This window comes from Galeopterus variegatus, unplaced genomic scaffold, assembly GCF_000696425.1.
Source record: "Galeopterus variegatus unplaced genomic scaffold, G_variegatus-3.0.2 Scaffold827, whole genome shotgun sequence".
Lineage (NCBI taxonomy): Eukaryota > Metazoa > Chordata > Mammalia > Dermoptera > Cynocephalidae > Galeopterus > Galeopterus variegatus.
The window spans coordinates 205,416-222,960 of record NW_007726938.1 but is presented as its reverse complement, the minus strand read 5'-3'; the positions used below and the strand labels follow the sequence as shown (position 1 = coordinate 222,960).

General features: G+C 38.2%; 1 protein-coding gene across 1 annotated transcript in view; it reads left to right on the top strand.

Moving 5' to 3' along the window:
* The window catches only part of TWSG1 (twisted gastrulation BMP signaling modulator 1), a 51,403-nt gene that overhangs the window by 17,803 nt on the left and 16,055 nt on the right, over positions 1-17,545 (top strand). Inside the window, exon 3 of the mRNA XM_008572716.1 lies at positions 379-478. Within this exon, the coding sequence (XP_008570938.1) occupies positions 379-478 (100 nt within the window). The remainder of the gene's footprint in view (positions 1-378; positions 479-17,545) is intronic.

Below are 17,545 nucleotides of genomic sequence, written 5' to 3'. Positions count from 1 at the left end.
GTGACCGGGGCGCCCCCAGTGCTCCCTGGCTGAGCATGGGGCGGCCAGTCTCAAAAAAGAAAAAAAAAAAAAAAAAAAAAAAAGTTATGGGTTATAAACTACAATGTTTTCTTTGCTTCAAAACAAGGTAAAAGCATGTAGTACATGTTTATCGAATGAGTCCAAAAGAAAAAATCTACTTGACATTGTAGAAATAGTTATGTTCCTACAAATAGTTAATGATGTTGAATTAAAAATTGTGGCAAGAGTAAATTACTATAAATGAAAATATTGTGGGTGTTTTTTTTGCTTAAAAAAGTAACAATTTTAGACAATGTAGTTATTTTAACAATTTTAGTTATTTGGAATTTTAAGTTTAAACATCTGTCTTGTTTTTAGGAGCTCTGCCAGTGCCGACCCGGCGAAGGGAATTGTTCCTGCTGTAAGGAGTGTATGCTGTGTCTCGGGGCCCTTTGGGACGAGTGCTGTGATTGTGTTGGTAAGTTGATATACAGGGAAGTTTCTTAACATTTCTTAGCACAGAATCCTTGACTTTAAGAGACTTTAGAGAATATGAGTGTATTTTATACGTATAAACAAGTATGTGTATAAAATATAGTAAGCATATAGAACATTGTTATTACATTCACTTGTATTAAATAGTATTTACAAAGAAATGATAAATTTTTGCAGTGATGAATTTGTGAACTACCCTAATTTGATCACTACACATATACGTGTATTGAAATTTAACTCTGTGCCCTATAAATATGTACGATCAAAACATTTCAATTAAAAAATAAAAATAAAACAATATTTACATATATACGTATTTTAATTTTTATAGAAAAAGGTCTGGGAAGAAATTTAAAGTGCTTATTCCTTCAGAATTAGGAATGGGGGACTAAGGAGGAATTTTTTTTTTTTTTTTTTTTTAAAGATGACCGGTAAGGGGATCTAACCCTTGACTTGGTGTTGTCAGCACCACGCTCAGCCAGCGAGCTAACCGGCCATCCCTATATGGGATCCGAACCTGTGGCCTTGGTGTTATCAGCACTGCACTCTCCCGAGTGAGCCACAGGCCGGCCCCAGGAGGAATTTTTTTTTTTTTTTAAAGATGACCGGAAAGGGGATCTAACCCTTGACTTGGTGTTGTCAGCACCACGCTCAGCCAGCGAGCTAACCGGCCATCCCTATATGGGATCCGAACCTGTGGCCTTGGTGTTATCAGCACTGCACTCTCCCGAGTGAGCCACAGGCCGGCCCCAGGAGGAATTTTTTTACTCCTTATTTTGAAACTTTTTATACTTTTGGATTTTTAATAAGCATTTTGTTTTGTTTTAATAGAAAGTATGTTTTATAAGAAGTGTCTGAGATGAGAAACAGTCTTCAAGATATATTAAGTAAAAAAAGCTAGGTGCAAAAGTGTGTTTAAAGAATGTTATCATTTGTGTTTTAAAAAGAAACTTACCTGCGTAGACTGTTGCTAGAAGAAACACCCATCATCCCTTCTCTTACCAGTTGTCTTCTTCATCTTTTAAAACCACAGTTCAAGTATCCCCTTTTCTTAGAAACCTTACTCTTTCGACTGAGATGGGATCCTGTATGCTTCTGCTGGGTCATTTACCACATGCTCCTGTAGTTATTGTGTTGCATGTTTCTTCCAATAGAGTATAAACTCCTTGAGGACAGGGATATTGTCATATTGATCTTTTTTACTTTAATATCTGTTTTTATTCAGAGCGAGATATAGGCACATACTTTAGAAATCATGCAGTGCTAAACAGTCCTGTCTTACTTCTTTCTAATCCTTTGGTCCTGTGCCTCAGAGACCACCACTTTCAACTCTTCAGAGCTGCGTTGCTTCCATAATTCTAAATAATACCCTCGTACTGCTCCCTTGATTTTTTATTTTAGAGGCTATCAATTGACTTCCTGTTATGGTAGACAAGGATTTAGTTCTCTTATCTTCCCAAAATGGGATTAAAACTACAACTAGTTAAATCAATATTTACCTTAACAATCAGTTTAATAAATTAGTGTTAAATACTAGTTTGATGCGTAATAATGTAAGCACTAAGTTTTTAAATGAATTATTCTGTTACATGTCTTTTTGTATTTTGGGTATACTTCCTGAGAGATTTCCTAGTCTTTTAGCCCCTGTATTAATTTTGAAAATTTTGACTTTCTTTTTTAATTTCCAAGAACCTTCTCTGATTGTCCCTTTTCGGCGAGCATACTGTTTTTATTTTATAAATAAGATATTTATCTTATTTTTCTGGGACTATTAGTTATAGAGTTTTGTTTTGAGGTTTTTCCTTCTACTCCTTGCACTGTTTTTGTTTTCTCGAATGTCTGGTGACCATTGGCCATCTATTCCTATGTAAACTTCAGGTGCTGTAAGCTGATTGGGAACGTGTCTGCCTCCCTAAAAGATGACTGGAGGATGAGCTGCTCTTTTGTTGAGGAGCCCTCTATTTCATGCCTATAAATGTTCCTCTTTGGGGTTGTGCAGCTTTTTCAGAGAAGGATCGTCCAGATGGCTGTCTGAGGTGGGGTGAAGGTGAGGGGTAGTAGGCCTGGCAGCAAATGCCTAGGGCACTTAAGGGACAATGTCACAAGATTCAGTAAGCATAATTTAATTTACTTTTCTTGTTTTGTTTTTTTTTCCCTCTCATCCTTATCTCCATCCTCTGCAATTTTTAGCATTCTCAGTCCAGGGCCTCTTTCACTTGATTTCTCTAGAGAATAACTTTCTCATCTTTCCCATGATAGCAGAAGAGAGATAGAAACTTGAAGGCACAAGTACCTGCAAAGTAGGCTTGCCTCTGCCATACCTGCGGCCCCAATTTCTGAGTCTCCCAGGGTTCTGTGGGGAACATTGGCCTGTGAGGGAGACTGTGTAGTCAGTCACATTTAGCTCTTGGGTCCTTCAGAGATGGAGTTAGTGTTTCAGTTTTTTGGTTTTCCTTACAGTTTTATGGTGAATTCTGAGAGAACAAGAGCAGAAGTGTCTTTTCCTCCATCCTCTTATATTCATCTTGGTATCTCTAACAGCTGGTACAGTGAGTGGCACATAGAATGTACTTTTTTATGACTGTCACATAAGTAAGCTCTTTCTGCATTATTCTCCCTTTGGTCAGTCTATTCTGTGCCATTGATGGGTATAATTTTGTATCATATCAGCAGAAATAAAGGAAGCTTTGAGGGCCGGCCCGGTGGCGCACTCGGTAGAGTGCGGCGCTTGGGAGCGGGGCGGCACTCCCATCGAGGGTTCAGATCCCATATAGAGACTGGTCCGCTCACTGGTTGAGCGCGGTGCAGGCGTGACACCGAGGGTTGCGATCCCATTGCTGGTCACGGTACGGGTGTGACACCGAGGGTTGCGATCCCGTTACCGGTCACGAAAAAACACTCCCATCGAGGGTTCAGATCCCATATAGAGACTGGTCCGCTCACTGGTTGAGCGCGGTGCAGGCGTGACACCGAGGGTTGCGATCCCATTACCAGTCACGAAAAAAAGACAAAAAAAAAAAAGGAAGCTTTGAGTTATTTTAGAGTATTAAATGTAAATTAATTTAATATGTGCAATGAAACTAAAAAAGAGAAAGTAACCATATTTATCTCTAATATACACATACAAGCATTTAATTTAAACATGGATGCCAAAATACACAAATGCACTTTTAGCATGGCCTAAAATAATGTGCTTGTATGTGTTTAAGAGTGTATATGTGAGTGTGACTGTATGTGTCTGTGTTGTATGTGCACGCATGTGCACGTTCACGCACATTAACCATCACCATGGTAACAGTGCCATTCAGCTTCTTTCTTCTTCCGGGCAGAGAGTTTTGCATTTCTTCTACTGGGGAAGAATAATTATACACGTTCGTATCTCTACGATTTTGGAAGCAACTGGTGTGCTTTTGGGCTAGTTGTCATTTTTTAAAATAATGTTATTTACCTTTAAGTGAGTTCATAATGTAACTTTATCTTTCTTTTTTTTTTTTGTCCTTTTTGTGACCGGCCGCACCGCGCTCAGCCAGTGAGTGCACCGGCCATCCCTATATAGGATCCAAACCCGCAGCGGGAGCGCTGGTGCACTCCCAGCGCCGCACTCTCCTGAGTATGCCACGGGGTCGGCCCCTTTATCTTTCATTTTTAATTCAGTTAATCTTTCTACTTTCTAGGATAAAGTTTAGATATCTCAGTTCTGTTTATACAGCAGTACTCCTTCTTGTAGACAGCTGTCTCCCGAATTAGGCTCTCTTCATGTCCTTTGCAAACCTGTGGCTGCTCCTCCCTTCTAAGCTGAAACAGTCCCCATACTTTTCCCCATGCTTTTCATGGGTGGGGTGCAGACCTCTGAGAGGACCCAAATTAGAGTACAGCCTTCCTTTCCTGTCTCATTCTGTGGACTTTAGTATACACTCAGTCTAGCAAGCTTTCTCTTCCAGCTCCCTTATGTAAGAGAATTAGTTTCTCTTCTCTGATTTTCTCTTAAGGTAAGAAACCACCTTAGTTCATTTTCATCCTTGATGTCCAACATATTCTTCAAATCTTGTAGTTTTTGGATCCTGGATCTCTACCCTTAGGTACTTTTCCAAATGTACTGAAACAGAGAGAGTACAATGAACTGCTGTGTACCTGCTGCCCAGCTTCAAGTTTCATTGATTCATGTGTCCATGTGTCCGTCTGTCCTCTCCCCTCACCAACCTTTCTGTTTTGTTGGAGTATTATAAAGTAAATAATTTCACTACATACCCAAAGTACTTTAGTTATGCATTTCAAAAAAAGAATAGCTTTTTTTTACATAACAAAGTGTAATTACCAACTAATATAATTAATAATACTTCTTTAATATTGTCTAATACCCACTCAGTCCATACTCAGATTTTATTGATTGACTATTTTTTATAGTTGTTGTGCTCAAATCAAGATTCAGCAAAGTTTACTTACTGTATCTGGTTAGATTTCTGCAGTTTCTTTCTTTCTGGAATAGTTCCTCCTGCTTCTCTCTCCCATCTTTTAATATTCTATTGGCTTTCTGAAGAAACCAGTCAATTGTGATGAAAAGTAAAACAAATTCTGGATTTGGCCAATTGCTTCCTGTGGTTATTTAACTTGTTATTTTGTCCTGTTTCCTGTCAGCTGGCAGGTAGATCTAAAGGCTTCATTATGTTCAGGCTCAGTTTTGGAGAGGTGGAGTACAGTGGTACAATGTATACATTAGAAGGCAAATAATACCTAGATGTCCTACTTTTCGTTATGCTCAAATTGATTGGTGGGTCGAGATGATGGAAGTTAGGTCCCTTCATGGTAGAGATCCCCATCAGCCTTTCACCTGGTGGTTTCACTCTTCGTTGATGACCATTGCCTCAAATATGAGTCCTAGCCAAAGCAAGGGGCCGGCTTTGATTTAAAAGATTATTTAAAAATTACTCACATATATAGTTCACCTTCCTTATGCTAAAAAGAACTTGGGAGTTTCCTTCTAGTATATTTCCTGTATGTCTTCTGCCTTTTTGAAAGACATTTTCAAAAGAGATCCTAAGTAACCCAGTAGCAACGAGCTCACCTAGGAATAAGTAAAGGCAAAATGAAAACTTTTATTTTTCTTATTCTTAATTGATGTAACAGATAAAAGTTTGTTGAAAATAATAGCAACAATGTATTTGATTATGTATGCTTATGTGTGTATATTTTACATTAAATATGTTTATGCTTGCTTATGTGTAAGTGAAACGAATGACAACAATGATACATGGGGCAGAAGGGAGGGATCAGGGTGATTCTGTTATTGCAGGGTACTCACACTACCTATGCAGGGATAGAGAGTTATTTGAAAGTGGACTTGGGTTAGTTGAAAATGTATATTGCAAACTAGGGCAACCACTAAAAAAAGTAAAAAGAGAAGTACAACTGAGATGCTGAAAAAAGGAGAGAAAATAGAATCAAATAAAAGGCTCAATTAAAAACACAAAAGGCAGAAAAAGAAAAGAAGGCAAAAATAGGAACAAAGAACAAGAGCAACAAATAGAAAACAGTAATAAGTATGATAGATATTAATTCAGTTATATCAATAATAATTTTGAAAGTCACTGGTCTAAATGTACCAATTAAAAGACAGAGATTGTCAGAGTGAATCAAAAAATAAGACCCAACTATATGTTGTCTATGAAAAACCCACTTTAAGTGTAAAGACACATATAGATTAAAAAGTTAGTGGATGGAGAAAGATATACCATGGTAACACAAATCAAAAGTGAGTGAAAATACCTGTATTAATTTCAGTCAGATAAGACTTCCCAGCAAAGAAAGTTATTGGGATAAAGAGGGGCATTACAGGGCCGGCCCCATGGCTCATTTGGGACAGTGCGGTGCTGGGAGTGCCAAGGCCGTGGGTTCAGATCCTATATAGGGATGTCTGCTGCGCTCACTGGCTGAGCGTGGTGCAGACCACACCGTGCCGAGGGTTGCAATCACCTTACTGGTCAAAAAAAAGAGGAGCATTACATAATGATAAAGGGGTCAATTCTCCAAAAAGATATAACAATCCTTAACGTGTATTCACCTAACAACAGAGTGCCAAATTATATAAGGCAAAAACTAATATAACGGCAAGGAGAAATAGATTAATGCACTTTATAGATGGAGACTTCAAGCCTCCCCTATCAGAAATGGACAGCTCCATCAGGCAGAATATCAGTAGAGACATAGTCTAATTCAGCACCACCATCAATCAGCTGCATATGATCAACATCTATAGATTACTTCATCCAACAACAGCAAAATACACATTTGTCTCAAGCTCACATGAAACATTTACCAAGGTAGAGCACATTCTGGACCATAAAATACACCTTAGCAAATTTAAAAGACATATAACATCTGCTCTTAGATCACAATGGAATTAAACTAGAACTCAATAACAGGAACATAGTTGGAAAATCCCAAAATATGTGGAGATTAAACAACACATTTATAAACACATAGATCAAAGAAGAAATCTCGGGCCGGCCCGGTGGCACACTGCTACAGTGCGCCGCTTGGGAGTGCGGTGGCGCGCCTGCCGAGGGTTCGGATCCCACATACAGACCGGTTCCCGCTCACTGGCTGAGTGAGGTGCGGGCGCGGCGCTGGGGGTTGCGATCCCGTTGCCGGTCCCGGTCCGCTGCGGGCGCGACACCAAGGGTTGCGATCCGTTGCCGGACACGAAAAAAGACAAAAAGGAAAAAAAAAAAAAAAGAAATCTCAAGAGAAAAAAAAATTTTTTTTCCTTTTTGTCTTTTTTCGTGACCGGTAACGGGATTGCAACCCTCGGTGTCGCGCCTTCACCGCGCTCAACCAGTGAGCGGACCAGTCTCTATATGGGATCCGAACCCTCGGCGGGAGCGCCGCTGCACTCCCAAGCACCGCACTCTACCAAGTGCGCCACCGGGCTGGCCCTCAAGAGAAAATTTTAGATTTTTTTTTTTTTTTTTTTTTTGTCTTTTTCGTGACCGGTGCTCAGCCAGTGAGCGCACCGGCCATTCCTATATAGGATCCGAACCCACAGCGGGAGTGGCGCTGCGCTCCCAGCGCTGCACTCTCCCGAGTGCGCACAGGGCCGGCCCTTTTAGATATTTTTAGCTAAATGAAAATAAAAACACAACTTACAAAATTTGTAGGATGCAGTGAAAGTGGTGCTTAAGGGAAATTTGTGGCATTGAATGTATATAATAAAAAAGTCAAAAGATCTAAAATCAATAATCTAAGCATACACCTTAGGAAACTAGAAAAAAATATTCAATGAAATTGAATATAAGAAATCAATAGAGAAAATAAATGAAAGGAAAAACTGGTTTCTCGAAAAGATCAGCCTCTAACTAGGCCAAGAAAAAAAGAGGACACATAATCAATAATATCAGAAATAAAAGAGTGAACATCACTACAGATCCTGTGGACATTAAAAGGATAATAAAAGAAGAGACACCCCAAGTTAGCCATGCTGGTACAGGCAGGTGCTGTGGGATCCCCAGCCTAGGCCAGTCCCTGTAGCCCAGAGAGGCCCGAGAGCTTCCAGGCCCACACACCCTGAGACAGCCACACTGGAACAGGCAGGTGCTGTGGGACCCCCAGCCAAGGCCAGTTCTTGCCATCCAGAGAGGCCCGAGAGCCACCAGGCCCATACTCCCTAAGCCAGCCATACTGGAAAAGGCAGGCACCTTGGGACCCCCAGCCCAGGCTAGTCCCTGCTGCCCAGAATTGGCAGTCACTTCAGGATCCAGGCCAGACATCAGGGTGGAACGAGTGGACCGTGATACCCCCTGCCACAATGACTAAACACCAAAGGAAAGATACCAGATACATGAAAAATCAAGAAAGTACATCACCAACAAAGGAAAATAAATCTTAAGCTCTAGATCCTATAGAACAGGAAGTCCTTGAAATGACTGACAAGGTATTTTGAGCAACTATTCTAAGGAAACTAAATGAGATACAAGAAAACTCAGTTAGACAACATAATGAAATGAGAAAAAATATACAGGACCTGAAAGAAGAAATGTACAAAGAAATCAATGCCCTGAGAAAGATTGTAGCAGAGCTTGTGGAGCTGAAGGATTCATTCAACAAAATAAAAAACATAACAGAGAGTATAACCAGTGTCTAGAACAAGCAGAAGAGGGAATTTCTGACCTCGAAGACAGGCTGTTTGAATTAACACAGGCAGACCAGAAAAAAGAATTTAAAAAATTGAAGAAAATCTAAGAAAGATAACAGACAGCCTTAAGCACTCAAATATCCAAATCATGGGTATTCCAGAAGGGGAAGAAAATGGAAATGGCATTGAAAACATATTCAATGAAATAATTGCAGAAAACCTCCCAGGTATAGGGAAAGTCACAGAATCTTCAGACTCAGGAGGCTCAAAGATCTCCAAACATATTCAGCCCAAAAAGGTCCTCTCCAAGACATGTTACAGGAAGACTGCCAAACTCAAAGACAGAGAATCTTAAAAGCTGCAAGAAGGAAGTGGCAAGTCACCTAGAAAGGAGCCCCAATAGGACTAACATTAGACTTCTCATCAGAAACCCTAAAAGCCAGAAAAGAATGGGATGATATATTCAAAATACTAAAGGACAGACTGCCAGCCAAGAATACTTTACCCAGCAAGGCTGTCCTTCTGAAATGAAGGACAAATAGTATATTTCTCAGACAAGCAAAAACGGTGGGAATTCACTACCACATGACCATCCTTACAGGAAATTCTCAGGTGAGTACTGGGTTTGATACCTGAAAAACAACTATCACTGCCATGAATACTCAAGATAGAACAAAACCTATCAGTAAAACAAAAATGCTAACAATAAAGAGGAAAAAATAGTTTACTGCCTCAAGAAACCAACAAAAACAGATGACAAACAGAAAATCAGAAAGAAAGGAACAAAATGTACTTAAGACATCTAAACAAAAATCAATAAAATGCTAGGAGTAAATCAACACCTTTCAATAATAACTCTAAATGTAAAAGGATTAAATTCCCCACTCAAAAGACACAGACTGACTGACTGGATTAAAAAGATGGACCCAACAATATGCTGCCTTCAAGAGATTCATCTCATCTGTAAAGACACACATAGATTAAGAGTGAAAGGATGGAAAAAGATATAACATGCAAATAGAAATGAAAAACAAGCTGGAGTAGCTATTCTTATATCAGATAAAATAGACTTTAAACCAAAAACCATAAAAAGAGTATACTGTATAATGATAAAAGGACCTATCCATCAAGAAGACATAACAATCATAAATATATACACACCCATATAATCATAAATATGATAAATAAATCATAATAAATGATTATGATAAATAAATCATAAATATAATCATAACCATACAATCATAAATATATACATTGGAACAGCCAGATTTATAAAGCAAACACTATTAGATATAAAGAATGAGATAGACACTAACACCATAATAGTGGGGGACCTGAACGCCCCACTCTCAACATTGGACAGATCATCTAGGCAAAAAATCAATAGAGAAACACAAGATCTAAACACTTTAGATCAATTGGACTTGGCATATATCTATAGAACATTCCATCCAACAACCTCAGAATATTTATTCTTCTCATCAGCACATGGAACATTCTCCAGGATAGACCACATGTTAGGTCACAAGTGAAGACTCAACAAATTCAAAAAAATTGGAATTATTCCATGTATTTTTTCAGATCACCATGGGTTAAAATTAGAAATCAATAACAAATGAAACTCTGGAAACTATACAAATACATGGAAATTAAACAACATTGTACTTAATGACATATGGGTCCAAGAAGAAATCAAAGAGGAAATCAAAAAATTTCTTGAAACTAATGAATATAATGACACATCATACCAAAACCTGTGGGATACTGCAAAAGCAGTACTAAGGGGGAAATTTACAACATTAAATGCTTACTTCAGAAGAATGGAAAGATGGCAAATAAACAACCTAACACTTCACCTTAAAGAACTAGAAAAACCCATTGTATAAAATAAAAAAATTTTAAAAAATTTTTAAAAAGGAAAAGCAAAAGTAGTAGCATTGTGCAAAGATTGCTCATAAAGAAAAAAAAAAAAGCTACAAAAACAAGACCAATCCAAACCCAAAGTTAGTAGATGGAAAGAAATGATATCAGAGCAGAACGAAATGAAATAGAAACCTGAAAAATGATACAAAAGATCAATGAAACAAAAAGTTGGTTTTTTGAAAAGATAGATAAAATTGACAAACCTTTAGTAAGGCTAACTAAGAAAAGAAGGGAGAAGACCCAAATAACAAAAACTAGAAATGAAAAAGGTGATATTACAACTGATACCTCAGAAATACAAGGAATCATTAGCGACTACTATAAACAACTGTATGCCAAAAAATTTGAAAATCTGGAGGAAATGGGTAAATTTCTGGACACATACAAACTACCAACATTAAGCCAAGAAGATATAGAAAATCTAACAGACCAATAACAATAAAAGAGATTGAAGCTGTTATCAGAAGGCTCCCAACAAAGAAAAGCCCAGGACTGGACAGGTTCACTGCAGAATTCTGCCAAACCTTCAAAGAGGAATTGATACCATTTCTCTACAAACTATTCCAAAAGATTGAAACAGATGCCATTCTCCCAAACTCATTCTATGAGGCAAACATCACCCTGATATCAAAACCAGACAAAGATACATCAAAAATAGAAAACTGCAGGCCAATATCCTTGATGAATATAGTGCAAAAATCCTCAATAAAATACTAGCTAACAGAATACAGCAACACATACACAAAATTATCCACCATGATCAAATGGGATTCATCCCCAGGATGCAAGGTTGGTTCAACATATGCAAATCAATAAATGTGATATACCACATCAATAAAAGCAAAGACAAAAACGGTAGAATCATCTCTATAAATAATGAAAAGGCATTTGACAAAATTCAACATTCATTCATGGTAAAGACTCTATACAAGCTAGGTATAGATGGAAAGTATCTCAACACAATTATAAAGCCACACATGATAAGCCCACTGCCAATATCATCCTGAACAGGAACTAGACAAGGATGCCCACTTTCACCACTACAATCCAATATAGTGTTGGAAGTACTAGCCCAAGCAGTCAAAGAAGGAGGGAAATTAATGGCATCCAGATTGGAAAAGATGAAGTCAAACGGTCCCTGTTTGCAGATGATGTGATCCTATATATTGAACAGCCTAAAGCCTCTACAAAAAAACTCTTAGAGTTGATAAATGATTTCAGCAAAGTTGCAGGATACATAATCAACACACAAAAATCAGTAGCATTTCTATGTCCCAACAGTGAACATTCAGAAAAAGCCATTTTTTTTATGGCTATTGTAAATGCATTCAGCCTATTTACAATAGCCATAAAAAAATACTTAGGAATAAGGTTAACTAATGATGTGAAAAATCTCTACGAAGAGAACTACAAACCACTGTTGAGAGAAATTAAAGAGGACAGAAGAAGATGGAAAGAGATCTCATGCTCTTGGATTGGAAGAATTAACATTGTGAAAATGTCCACATTACCCAAAGTCATCTATAGAGTCAATGCAATCCCCATCAAAATTCCAAAGACATTTTTCTCAGAAATGGAAAATATTATCCAGACATTTATATAGAATAACAAAAGACCATGCATAGGCAAAGCAATGCTGAGCAAAAAAAAAATAAAGCTGGAGGCATAACACTACCTGACTTTAAACTATACTACAAAACTATAATAACCAAAACAGCATGGTACTGGGATAAAAACAGATACATGGATCAATGAAATAGGCTAGAGAACCCAGAAATCAACCCATACACCTACAGCCATCTGATCTTTGACAAAGGCAACAAGTCTACACACTGGGGAAGAGACTGCCTCTTCAGCAGATGGTGCTGGGAAAGTTAGATATTCATATGTAGGAGAATGAAACTAGACCTGTACCTCTCACCATGTACCAAAATCAACTCAAAATGTATTAAAGAACTAAATATACATCCTGAAACAACAAAACTCCTTAAAGAAAACATAGGGGAAACACTCTAGGAAGTAGGAGTGGGTACAGACTTCATGAATGGGACCCCAAAAGCACAGGCAACTAAAGGAAAAATGAACAAATGGGATTATCCCAAACTAAAAAGCTTCTGCACAGCAAAAGAAACAGCCAACAGAGTGAAAAGACAACCAACAGAGTGGGAGAAAATATTCACAAAATATACATCTGACAAAGGATTAACATCCACAATATACAAGGAACTCAAAAAACTTTTCAGCAAAAAACCTCCAAATAACCCAATTAAAAAATGGGCAAAGGAGCTAGATAGGCATTTCTCAAAGGAAAACATATGAATGGCCAACAGACACATGAAAAAATGCTCAACATCACTGAGCATTTGGGAAATACAAATTAAAACCACTTTGAGATACCATCTTCTCCAGTTAGGATGGCTAATATCCAAAACAGTGAGAATGATAAATGCTGGCAAGATTGCAGAGAAAAAGGAACTCTCATACACTGTTGGTGAGACTGCAAAATGGTGTACCCTCTATGGAAAATGGTATGGAGGTTCCTCAAACAATTACAGATAGATCTACCATATGACCCAGCTATTCCACTGCTGGGAATATACCTAGAGGAATGGAAATCATCATGTCTAAGGGATACTTGTGCTCCCATGTTTATTGCAGCACTCTTTACAATAGCCAAGAGTTGGAACCAGCCCACATGTTGATAATCAGATGAATGGATAAGGAAACTGTGGTATATCTACACAATGGAATACTTCTCTACTATAAAAAAGAATGAAATAATACCATTCAAAGCAACATGGATGGACTTAGAGAAAATTATGTTAAGTGAAACAAGTCAGGCACAGAAAGAGAAATACCACATGTTCTCACTTATTTGTGGGAGCTAAAAATAAATAAATGTACAAACAAATAAAGCATGGGGGGGAAGAAGACACAACAATCACAACAATTCCTTGAACTTTTTAAGACAAATGAACAGATATGATGTTGATGAAGGGAAGGGGGAGACAGAGAGGAAAGAGGAACTGGTAAAGGGAGGGGGAGGGGAAATCAGAAGGGGGGAAGAGAAACGGGTAAAGGGACACAAAAATCAACTACAATGTATATTGAAAAGTTAAAATTTTTAAAAATCAAAATCAAAATTAAAAAATATAGATAAATAAAAGGATAATAAAAGAATACTTTGGGCCGGCCCGATGGCACACTGGAGAGTGCGCTGCTTGGGAGCGCAGCGGCGCTCCCGCTGAGGGTTCGGATCCCATGTGGAGACCGGTTTCCGCTCACTGGCTGAGCGTGGTGCGGGTGCAACACTGAGGGTTGCGGTCCCATTACCGGTCAGTAAAAAAGACAAAAAGGAAAAAAAAAAAGAATACTTTGAAAACTCTTTGCCCACAAATTTGATAACCTAGGTGAAATGGATCAACTCTTTGAAAGACACAATTTGTGCTAAAACTCACACAAAAAGAAATAGACAATCTGAATAGGCTCATATCTATTAAAGAAATTGAATCAATAATTAATAACCTTTTAAAACAGAAAGCACCAGACCCAGATGGGTTCACTGGTGAATTCTTCCAAACATTTAAGAAAGAAATTATACTTATTCTCTACAATCTCTTTCAGAAGACAGAAGCAGAGGGAATACTTCCTAATTTTTCTGTGAAATAAGCATTGCCTTAATACAAACCAAACCAAAGACATTACAAGAAAAGGAAACTACAGATTAATATTTCTTATGAATATGGATCCAAATCATTAACAAATTGTTAGCAAATGTAATCCAGCAATGTGTAAAATGAAATATGCACTGTGACCAAGTTGGTTTTATCCCAGGTATGCAAGGCTGGTTCAGCATTTGAAAATCAAGTGATGTAATTTATCACATTAACAGATTACAGAAGGAAAACTACATGATCATATCAATAGATGCTGAAAAAGCATTTAACAAAATTCAACACCCATTCATGGTTAAAAAACAAACAAACAAACAAACACCTCTCAGTAAACTAGGAATAGAGGGAAACTTCCTCATCTTGATTTAAAGTATGTACAAAAAACCTACAGCTACCATCATACTTAATAGTGAGAAACTGGAAACTTTCCCACTAAAATGAGCAACACAGCAAAGGTATCCCCTCTCACCACTGCTTTTTAATATTATATTGGAAGTCCTAGCTAATGCAATAAGACAAGAAAAGGCAATAAGAGGTTTACAGACTGGGAAGGAAGGAATAAAACTGTCTTTATTTGTAGATAACATGATTGTCTGAATAGAAAATCTGAAAGAATTGACCAAGAAAAACAAAAAACCACAAAACCCCAAACTCCTAGAACTAATAAACAATTATAGCAAAATTGCAGGACTCAATGTTAATATACAAAAATCAATTGCTGTCCTACATCCCAGCAATGAACAAGTGGAATTTGAGATTGAAAACACAGTACCATTTACCACAGGACACCAAAAATGAAATAGTTAGGTATAAATCTAACAAAATACCTACAACTTTTATATGAGGAAAACTACAAAACTCTGATGAATGAAATCAAAGAAGAATTAAATGGAGAGATACTCCATGTTCATGGATGGAAGACTCAATATTGTCAAGATGTCAGTTCTTCCCAACTTCATCTATAGATTTAATGCAATCCCACTAAAATCCTAGGAAGTAATTTTGTGGATATCAACAAACTGATTGTAAAGTTTATATGGAGAGGCAAAAGACCCAGAATAGCCAACTCAATATGGAAGAAGAATGAAGTTGGAGGACTGATGACACTACTGGACTTCAAGACATACTGTAAAGCTACAGTAATCAAGACACTGTGAAATTGGCAAAAGAATAGACAAATAGATCAATGGAACAGAATAGAGTCCGGAAATAGACCCACATAAATATAGTCAAATAATCTTTGACAAAGGAGCAAAGGCAATACAATGGAGTAAAGATAATCTTTTCAGCAGGTGGTGGTGAAACAACTGGACATCCACATGCAAAAAAATAAATCTATACACAGATTGTACACCTTTCACAAAAATGAATTCAATATGGATCACAGACCTAAATATAAACAATACTGTAAAACACTTAGGAGAAAATCTTGATGACCTTGGGCTTGATGATGAATTTTTAGATGAAACACCAAAGATGCAATCCATGAAAGAAAGAGTTAATAAGATGGACTTCATTAAAAGCAAAAATTTCTGCTTTGCAAAAGACACTGTCAAGAGAATGAAAAGACCAGCCACAGACTGGGAGAAAATATTTGCAAATTACATATCTGATAAAGTACTGTAATCCAAAATATACAAAAATTCTTAAAACTCAATAATATTAAACAAACAGCCCTATTAAAAATAGGCCATAGACAGCAGAAAGCTCACCAAAGAAGATATACAGATGGCAGATAAGAATATGAAAAGATGTTCCTGGGGCCGGCCCAGTGGCGCACTGGATAGTGCGCCGCTTAGGAGGCGCGGCAGCGCTGCCGCCCGAGGGTTCGGATCCCACATACAGACCGGCTCCCGCTCACTGGCTGAGCGAGGCGTGGGAGCAACACCGAGGTTTGCAATCCCGTTGCCGGTCCCTGGTCCGGTACGGGGGCAACACTGAGGGTTGCGATCCGTTGCCGGACACGGAAAAAAAAAAAAGACAAAAAAAAAAAAAAAAGAAAAGATGTTCCATCGTATGTAATCAGGGAAATCTGCGCATTAAGCAACAAGATACTACTCTGACAACACCAAGTGCTGACAAGGATGTTGAGCAACAGGAACTCTCATTTGTTGCTGGTGGAAATGCAAAATGGCACAGTCCTTGTGGAAGACACTTTGTAATACAGCAATTGTGCTCATTGGTATTTACCCAACGAGTTGAAATCTTATGTCCACACAAAAACCTGCACTCAGGTGTTCATAGCACCTTTGTTCATAACTGCCAAAACTTGGAAGCAACCGAGATGTCCTTCTGCAGGTGAATGGATGAATAAACTGCGGTGCATCCAGACAGTAGAATGTTGTTCAGTGCTAAAAAGAAATGAGCTGTCAAGTCATGAAAACACACGGAGGGAACTTAAGTGTATATCACTGAGTGAAAGAAGCCAGTCTGAAAAGGCTACTGGCTGATTCCAACTGTGTGACATTCTGGAAAAGACAAAACTATGGAGACAAAAAGATTAGGGGTTGCTAGGGGTTGGGCATCAGGGGAGGGATGAATAGACAGGGCACAGAGGATTCTTCGGGCAGTGTATTAGTCTGTTTCTGTTGCTTATGACAAAATAATGGAACTGGGTGATTTATAAAGAAAATGAAATATATTGCTCACAGTTTCTGAGGCTGGAAGTCCAAAGTCCAGGGAACACAGCTGGTGAAGTCCTTGGTGCTGGCTTCAGTGATGGCAGGGCATCACATTGCAAAAATCGTGGAGCAGACAGAGCCGAGAGAGAGAGACTCTCCTGTCTCTTCTTTTAAAGCCCTCAGAACCACGCCCTGGCCACCGTTTTTAATCCATTCACTACTACACGTTCCTACAGTCCAATCACCTCTTCAAGACTCCACCTTTCAATTACCATAATAGGATTTCCCACCCTCTTAACAGTCACAGTGGGGACCAAGTTTCTAATACATAAAACTTGGGGGACATAATTCAAGCTTCGGTGAGTTTTGGGAGGACATAATTCAATCCACTACAGGCAGTGAAACTATTCTCTATGATACTATAGTAGTAGTGAGTACATGTCATTATACATTTGTCCAAACCCATGGAACATACAACAAGACTGAACCCTAATGTCAGCTGTGGACTTTGGGTGATAAAGATGTGTGCCTGCAGGTTTATCAGTTGTAACAATATACGCCCCTGGGGAAAGTGATCATGGCAAAGGCTATGCATATGTGACTGCAGGGGAAATCTCTAGGAAATCTCTGTACCTTCCTTGTAATTTTTCTGTCAACCTAAAACTGCTCTAAAAAATAAAATCTAGTAAAAATTTCTGAGA